The sequence below is a fragment of the Octodon degus genome, unplaced genomic scaffold, assembly GCF_000260255.1.
Source record: "Octodon degus isolate 3935 unplaced genomic scaffold, OctDeg1.0 scaffold00156, whole genome shotgun sequence".
NCBI lineage: Eukaryota > Metazoa > Chordata > Mammalia > Rodentia > Octodontidae > Octodon > Octodon degus.
The window spans coordinates 5,230,381-5,239,496 of NW_004524732.1; the positions used below are offsets into that span (position 1 = coordinate 5,230,381).

Genomic DNA, 9,116 nt, shown 5'->3' on the forward strand with positions numbered 1-9,116 from the left:
ACCAGATGAAGTACTTGACTGTGTACCTCAGAGCTGCCTGTGTTTCCTACAAGGCAAGGCAGGTGGGGCCGCTCTCCAGACCCATGTGGACCCACAGGCTGGGCTCCTGGCAGCACCCCACAGCCGTTCCTTGTGTTTCCACCATGATTCCCCAAGGATTGCTGCTGTTGTCCACATGGCTGTGAGCTAGGCTTTCCTGTCTGCATCCTCAGCCAGGGTCCTGGTTCTTGGTCTGACTCCCTCTTGTTGCTGTCCTTTAACTGAGGAAGGGAGAAAAGGCCATTCCTTAGGCTGCTCAGGGCAGAAGAGGCATGAAAGCACTGCAAGACTCAAAGGGAAAGCCCTGACCCACTTTCCTGGTCCATTCTTAGCCCTCCTCTGCATAGTGGATAGTTGGGGTTGAACAGGACATTCTGGATTTGTGGCCACACACAGGCCTTTCCTGGTTGGATGTGCTGATTCACTTCATTGGGTGTGGAGCAGGAGGGCTGCATGCTGTGTTGCCTGGGGAGTATCAAGTAGAGCAGGGCTATTCCTCTGGAGCACACCCCTCCCCTTCACTGTTATGACAAGCAGTGGAGCCTGAGCACTGGCAGAGATGGGTGAAGGGTGGCAGGCAGAGTGGGCTTCATCTGCAGCATTATCCACAAAGGCAGTCTTTTGTGGGGAGAGGACCTGGTGGTTTGGCAGAGCATGCTCCCCCTGCATTGCAAGGGTCTGACAAGGATCGGGATCTGTGACCAAAGCATGTCTCTTCTGCAGCATGGAGGGAGCCAGCTGTCATCTAGACACTGCCATTACACCATGGGGAGTGGGTGTGGGAGACTCTCCTGATCACTGAGCCCAGCTCCTTCACACCATGAGAGGGGGTTGGCTGGTTAGGGCTGGGATAGGATGGAAGGAGCCACTCAAATGGGAATCTAATGGGTTTCCTCATACCACTTGTGGTCAGGAAGAGATGAGAAGTCGCACCTGATACAACTCATCAGTGTCTTCCTGTGGCCATTAAGTCTCTGTTTCTAACTTGAGTAGCAGCATGGAAACACCTTCGGGAGGGTACGAGATGGATGTGCAATTCCTGAGACATGGGTCTGATCCCTTCTTCTTTGCATGAGCTCCCACAGGTTAATGCTCCTTTCTCGGCTGAGTTGAGGCCACCACCTTGTATGTAAGGTCCTCCAGAGCCACATCCCCTACTGCTTTAGGGCCACCTACACTCCATCCTCTGTCTACCCTCTCTACCAGAGTACACGTCTTCATCCTTCAAGCCCCTGCCTAAATATGACCATGTTACGATGTTGCCGTGGGTTCCTTGTCCCTGCTTCTGTTCGAGTGGTCTGTGGTATTGGGTGCATCCTGGTCTCCAACAGGCCTAGGACTCTTGAGGGAGGGCAGAGTGCTGCTGATCCATGTGTCTCCCGGGCTCAGCACATACTTGGCCAAGAGAATTGGCCCCTGTGACCAGATAGGCTGACTGCAAGTCAGATACAAGTGGGTGTTCAGCCCATTGATTCTTCATGTTGTTGCATGTTGGTTTGGTTTTTTTGTTGTTGTTTTGTCTCTGAAAAGGGAACCAGTTGTGTGGACACAGCAGACACACATACCCAATCTCCAGCAGAGAGGGCGCTGGGTTAGTGGTCCCAAAAGTCTCTGATTTCTCCTCTGCCCATCCTAGCCCCAGCCATTCGGGTTTGTACCCTTTCCTGGCTGTCACTCCCAGAGACTGTGTTCACTCCTCAGGAAGGGCCCCAACAATTTGAACCTGCTGAAGGCTGGGAGTCAAGCCCCTATAAGTTCCCAGCATTGTGACAAAGATGACATTGCAGGGAGGGCCAGTCCAGTGTGCTGTGGTGGGAGGCAAGCAGACCATGCCCAGGCGTGGCTTTAAGGCCAGTTGGTGGGAGAGGTGGAATGGATGCTGTGCTGCTGGCCCCAGGCCTCTGCTCATTTCATTCGTCCACGGTCAGTGAATCTTGGCTCTGTTGAGGCCCTGACATCACCAGACTTGAGTTTTCTCTTTGACAAGGGTTTTTAAAATTTCATTTGTCTTACAAGACATGAGATTGAAACCAGAAGGTGGGAATAGTACTGGTATGTTTCTCCTTAAGAATTAAGAAAGACCCCAGTATTCCCATTTTCAGTCTTAGAGCTGTCATCTGGCTTAAGAGATGGGTAGAGTCTTCTCTGTGAAGAGCCAGCTAATTTTGCAGGTTTTGTGAGCCATCCAGGCCCAGAAGGGAGCTGTAGACAATGCGCGGGTCACAGATGACTATGGCTGTGTCCCAGTAAAGCCTATGATGTGTTCCAATAAATCTTTATTTATAACAACTGCTGGCAGGCTAGACTTGGCCCTGAGCATACAATTACCAGCGTGGTGGCCACACCCCCGGGGATCTTGTGCTGCCGCCATCACCCCAGCCCCTGTTCTGGCTCTGCATTGCATGGCCGGGGCAGGTGTGGGCCCGAGCCAGTGGGTACGCATCCCTGAGGCTCAGGCTTCCTCCTTGTGTAATGGCATAGTCGCAGGGAGAGGGTAGACAGTGTGTGGAGGAACTCCAAGTCCTGGGGGTTCAACCCAGGGTGACCGACCTCTGAGCTGCATCTCCAGTCCCCACCCCTTTTAATTCATGGTTTTATATGAGACAGATCTTGCTGAGTTGCCCAGGTTAGTCTTAAACTTGGGGTCCTCCTTCCTCCGGAGTGTGCCACTGTGCCCAGTTTGGCTGTATTTTCATTTACATGTTTCCTCCCTTTGTTTTGAAAACTGTTGGCTGCTGATACTGCTTCTCCATGGGGCAGGTGGGCCTGATACTTGTTGAGCAGAACCTTTGCTGAGTATATCCCGTGCATGTCTTCTGGGCCCTGGCTGGGGAAGCCAGATTAACAGTGGGGCCTCGAGTCCTCATCATTTGCCCAGCACTGTCCTGGTTGGTCGCGCTCACTCTCTGTCTCTCTGTACTGAGAATAAAGCTCAGGGCCTCACACTGGTCAGGCAGGCATTGCACTGCTGAGCTCTATCCCCAGCTCCTGCTCTGGCTTCTTAGAGATGGGGTGGGAGGTGAGGTCTGCCGGGTCTTAGCTCACGAGGAGGGCAGTGAACCTTTGCTGAACTTGCACAAGGAGGCTCAGCGATGTGAGATCCTGCTGACATTTGCATGGAGGGACAGTAATCCCAAAAGAGATGTGGTATATCCTGCTGTCTCTGACTGCTGCTTGCCTGCTATTCCAGGAAGATGGTCTGTCGCCATTTGCAGGGCCTCTAGATCACTTCCCTTGTCCTGCGCCCCTGGAGGGTTGCAATGCTGGGCTTCATGGAGACCATGCCCAGCTCAGATTCATGTTGCTCACACAGACCCCTCCCTCTGCCTTCAAGCTGGCAGCCCCAGGCCTGGCCCACACCCCTTAGACCTACACACATGGAGTCTTTTTCCAGGGGATGGAGGGAAGCAAGGTTGAAAGACACCTCTCTAAAATCATGTCAAGCTCATGCCTGTGGGGGAAAGGGCAGAAACCGCAGCTTGTGGTGAACTGCGTGTAAAATCCAGGTGCTCTCCTCCGCCACCTCTGTACTCCAAAGACTGAGAGAGAGGCGTACATGCTGGCAAACGCAGGATGTCTATGGCGCATACAGACTCACCTAGGTCCCTGCAGAGCAGGGTCACAGCTTTTCTGGCCTATGGTACTTGCAGCCAGGGAACAAATCTGATTGTCTGCCGTGTACCTTTTGCTATGTGTATAGTTGCTGTCATTTTACACTCATGCCCGACAGGCATCCCAGGCTGGCCACCAGTACTGCAAGCCTTTCTCACCCTGGTGTTGGTCAATATACCCACCCTTCAGGTCCTCAGACTGGTGGCCATGTCCCCAGGGGTTTGTAGTAGTAAAGGATATGTGGGATGATTTCTCTCTGAGCAACCTCAAACTTTCAAGTCCTTTTCTCCCAATAGCTTCTGTGAGGACGAAAGGTGGATTTGGCCTGGACTGTAGTGGTGCAGCCTCCACAATTTACAGCACACTCTCCTGGCTCTTGGTAACAAAACCTGGCCTTCTTATTCTGCTCACACTGGCCCACACCCCTGGGGAGTGTGTAGCCAGCTTCTTGTTCCCTCAAGAGGCCAAGCTCAGGGTCCTTGGAAGCTGGATTCACCACACAAAACACTGGAGGAGGTGGGTGTGGTCCAGGCCTGTGTCGCCTACTGTGAAGACCTGCCCTCCCCACTACAGCCCATCTCTCAAGGGTGGCTGCAGCAGGGGTGCAGGAGGTGCCAGGAAGGTGGGCTCCCGCAGGCAGATCTGCAGCGCCTTTCCACAGAGACCCCTAGTCCCCACCTCTGTGGGAACTTTGTCCCCCACTGTTGCCCATAAAGGCCTTTCACTAAACTGTGGGTGTCCATATGGTGGGTTTTATGAAACGGCCAAGTATTTGTCTCAGTCACACCCACAGCAGCACCTTCTGGTCCCTGCCTAAGTGGTTCTCAGAAGCGGCTGGCTAGAACACTACTCAATGCTGAAATTATAGGAAAAAGGATAAAAAGTGTGGATGTCAAGTATCCCCAGTCAGAGATCTTGGGACTGGCTGAGACAGAGTGGCAGGTCCATTAACAGTCCTGGGCAGTGTGAAGGCTGCACAGGAAGTGGGCACACTTCCTACCTTTTTTCCAAGATTCAGGAGCAGAGATTTCCTGTATTAGGATCCCCTCTAGGGACGAGATTCTCTGCCACCACCATGCAGTGCCAGTGTGGTACAGTGGGAAGTGTTCTGCACAGTTGGGAACCCTGGCTCTCATGCTAGCTCCCTGGTGGCTCAAGGAGCAGTGGGGCCTACATTCTGCAGCTGCTTAGGTCCTCAGTTTACCCGTCTGGGAAGTGCAGGGTGAGTGGTTCCTGGAGTCCCCAGCAGGTTACACCAGCACTCAGGCTTGCTTGGTCTCAGATGTGCATCCTTTTCCCTCTCTGGCCTGGGAGCTCTGCAGGGTCAAAACAAGTCTGGGGCCCTGCACGGGACCCCTGGACATTTGTAGCCTAGTACCCGCATGTTCACGTGCCCTCCAGTCCTGCAGGCCCTTGATTCTCTGCATACCGACACAGGACATTAAGTTGGTGCTCACAGGCTCATGTGCTACCACAGGACCCCTTGGGCTCCAGAAACAGACTCTGAAGCCTGGCTCATCCGTTTGGTAACTCCACAGTCCTAATGAGCAGCCTCACTTTGTGAAATCAGTTCCTTGGCTATAAAATGAAGTGATCCTTGGCCCTTATTGGGAGGAGGCCAGCACTGAGAGAGCTGGCAAGGGCAGAGACCCCACCTATCCTTGTGGTCACTGTAACTGGTTATTTCTGTGATGAGAGGACCGGGGAGAGCCAGGTTCTAAACCCAGTTCTTTCCTGGCTCTTCTTTTTATAAAATAGAGGTTGATGTCATGGAGAGAGCCCTGGCTGGAGTTAGGGCACCTGGATCAGCTGCCAGCCAATTAGTTCTCTGAGGTGTTGGACAACCCCACCTCTCTTTTCTAAGCCTCTCTTTTCTGTATAGATGAAGAACACTGGAAGAAGTCACACAGTGAACATTCAGGGGACTGCTGGGCAGCTTGGGCTCCTCCTAAGAGTGTGGCAGGGCAGCTTGTACACCCTGACCTGGCCCAATGTCACACAGCACCAGTGACAGAAAGCTAGCCTTCAAGCATGAGCCAGGGAGCCCAGCCCAGTGGCTGGACCTGGCCATGGGGGCTTGCAGACTCACCTGTGTGGGACCCCTCAAAAGCATTCAGCAACAGGACTCGTAAGCAGGCCCACTGATGCGTCCTGCATGGGAAATCAGGTCCAGGTTAGCAGCCTTGGGGCTCCTTCCTCCTTGATCTTTTCCTGCCTGCCCCACATGGCCAGACTTCAAGATGAGAGAGGCTCCCATCCGAACACAGGTCCATTCCCTTCTTTTTGTCTGTCTCCTGTGTGACCTTTTGCCCCCATGAGTAGTGAATTGAGAATACCATAAGGTCCATCTTTCTCAAAGCTTACCTGAAGGTCTCTTGTTGAGGATGCTGCCTGTGAGGGAAGGTATGATGGGCTTCTTGTGGCCTAATGAAAGAAGAGCAATAGAGCCCTTGCCCCCTCGCGGGGATGGTGTTAAGCCTGTTGTTTCTTTGCAGAGCACTGGTTCTCCTGAACATGGCCCCCATCCTCTGTTCCTGAAGGTGTGCAGGCCTTTAGGGCAGGGAGTAACCCAGGCCTAGGGAGTGCCAAGCTGAGCAGGGATGGTAGGAGCACCGAAGATGTGGGTGACCCACAAGGAGATGGTTTGGTGCCTGGCCTGAAGAGCTGGCTCCCAGCAGAGCCTGGTCAGCACTTGACAGGGGTCGCAGGCCTGGGTTGGGCTGTGGTGAGGTTTTCTCTGTGCTGAGTGACTGGCTGGGTCCAGGCACCCTGGTGTTCCATGTTCTGAACCCTCACTCCAAGCCCAAGGGGAGACCTTGAAGCTGCTCCTCTCTCCTCAGGCTCAGCAGCCTGTTTATTCCCCCTCAGGCAGCCCCTGACAAGGTACCGTAGGCCGGCACCTTGCTGACAGTCTTGCTCTATGGGTTTGCATTGAGACATTGAGAACAAGGTTGCCATGCCCTCTGAGTGAGCTTTTGAGGGCTGCAGAGATGGGGCAGACACCACTCTGCCCCCAGCCTTGGGTGCCTCCAGGAGGAGCCCTTCAGACCAAGTCTGAATGTTGAGTCTGCATGGAGACTGATCTGTGGAGGCTCCCACGTGTGCCTGTGCCTTAGGTTTTACGTGACCTCCCAGCCATAAGGCACACAGGTGAGGGCCTGCCCAGTGCCAGCTGCTCGCCCTGGAAGGCACTGCATGCGACCAGGAGCGAGACAGGGATGGTGAGGGAGGAGGCGCTCTCGTTGCCAAGAGCTGAGAAGCCGGCAGAAAGCCTTTTGCCCCGCTTGGCAACTGGACCTCACCCTTGAACTCTCCTCCTCTTTTAATTTTCTTTTTTTGGGGGGTTGGCTTCAAATTATCTTGTTTTGTTTACATTACACCCAAGTTTCATGGTACAAAAGACTTGCAGGTGCAAATATGTCCCGCCTTCATTAACTTCCCCTCCCTTTTTAATTTATGTGATTTCAATTTTCCTTCCCTGTACTGTTAATTAGGGGACCCTCTAATCAGTGCCATTATCACAGTGGTATTCATGTTTAGGAAAGCCGCTAAACAAATGCTTGCAAAATTGCTAAATGGCTAATTAATGTCTGTTAATTAAGAAAATTGCTCATGGTAACAAACCATGCCGTTGCTGGCAGCCGCTAGAAAGACACACACTTGTTGAAATTAGTAGCGTGGCAGGTAGGGGAACATCTGCTCCTCGAGCTTGCCGGAAGTGAGCAGCCCCTCTTGGAGCCAGGAAGCTCGTGGGTCTGTCTGAGGTGCCCTGAGACTCCCGCACAGCCTACACGCCTGCTCCGCGGCCGCTGTCTCCATGCCCTTTCCTCCATGTCTCCAGCTCAGGCTCCCCCCCCCCCCAGCTACCAACTAGCAGAGCCTGGGAGCCTGGTTTTGGAGGAGAAAACTGAGTATGAAAACTACTTCTGCAGTGCCCTCACTGTTCAAAAGTGTAGGCATACCTCGTCTCCATGTAGGTTTGACGTTTTAAGAAGTGACAGTCACGGTGGAGAGGGGTACAGCTCGGCTCCAAGTGGCCAGGGATGCAGAGCTTCTCCACGAGTTTAACTATGACTCAGAATAGGAAAATTTTATGTGTATCTCTACATCCAATGTATATGTTAAAATAAGGATTCATGGAAGATACCCTGCCTTAAAACACATAAAGCTCTGTAATTTTATTTTTAATGTTTCAGCTTGTGGAAAAATAATGGTTGTAACCCACTTAATTGATTTCACTACCCACAAATGGGCTTGACCAACCCTAAAGTTTTAAGTGAATCCATCTCATCCCCACAGCAGCCGGGTCCCTGTAGCCCAGGTCAGCCCAGAGCTGCAGGTGGCTCACCACGGCCCATGGGAAGCTGTGGGCCCCTCCACCCACAGACGCATCCAGCAGTTGGAGGGCTCTGAGCCTGACACCCAGCCTGACCTTGGGTGACAAGGCTGGGTGTGGTCTTGAGACCATGTCCTGACTCTGCTGTGTAACAGTCCTGTGGCTATGGGCAAGTTCCTTCACCCTGAGGCTGTTTCCTCCTTATTAACAGTTGGAATTAGAGACCCCACCACCACTTAGGGCCCTTTGAAACACAGGTGAATTCATGAACCACAGGCCCCTGGTTGCCTGTACGAAGTGGCCCTTCAGGCAGAGCCTCTGGTTCCCCGCTGCTTTAGTCTGGTGCCAGGCTGCTACTCGTGCCTCTGTCTTTATTTCTGCATCGGCGCTTGCTGCCCACACCCTTAATCCTCAAGTTCCCCAAGCCACCAGGACTCTGTCCCCAGACTGTGAGCTCCTTGAGGGCAGGGGCCATCCCAGTTCTTCCCCACAGGCACCTCAGGCACACATGCGCACTTGGCTTTGGGTTCAGGTGGCTGCTGTGAGCCTCTCTGTCTCCCTGGGGCCCACCTCAGCCAACATATTTAACATGGCAAACTCGACTCAGATGGTGGATCTGTCTGTGCAGCCCCCTTCCTCTGTGCTTTGACGAAGGTGCTTTGTTTGACTTTGTTCTTCCAAATACCCTGTGAGTGTTCTGGTCAGCCTCCTCCCTGCCCGCCATCCACACCTTGCGTTGGGACCTAAGCAACAGCTCCGCCCCCTCTGCCAGCCAGAGCCCCACTTGCACGCCCACTGCCACCTTGCGTTTTGGTTTAATTTTTGTTCTTTTAAGCTTCTGCGCTTCTCCATGTGCTGTGATCTGTAACCTGCCTCTACTGTCTGGCCTCACAGGGTCCTCCGGGGTCACAGCCCTCGCCGCACGCACAGCCTCCACCTCACAATCCCAGCAGCATGATGGGACCCCACAGTCAGGTAAACGCACCGGCTCTCCTGCCTGCCCGCCCGCGGGGGGCGCGGGGCAGGAGGAAGGAGAGAGCCAGCAGAGGAAAAACAAAAATCAAAATGTGCTCCAGCCCTTGCCTTTCAGTCTTTATAGACAAATGTAATTGAAAAAAAAAAAAAAAAA

General features: G+C 53.2%; 1 protein-coding gene across 2 annotated transcripts in view; it reads left to right on the forward strand.

The window, feature by feature from the left end:
• The window catches only part of Ssbp3 (single stranded DNA binding protein 3), a 154,613-nt gene that overhangs the window by 119,280 nt on the left and 26,217 nt on the right, over positions 1–9,116 (forward strand). The window contains exon 6 of one of the 2 annotated variants that reach the window (XM_004642546.3): positions 8,882–8,962. The exons of the other annotated variant lie outside the window; for it this stretch is intronic. Within the exon in view, the coding sequence (XP_004642603.1) occupies positions 8,882–8,962 (81 nt within the window). The remainder of the gene's footprint in view (positions 1–8,881; positions 8,963–9,116) is intronic. 2 annotated transcript variants of the gene reach the window in all.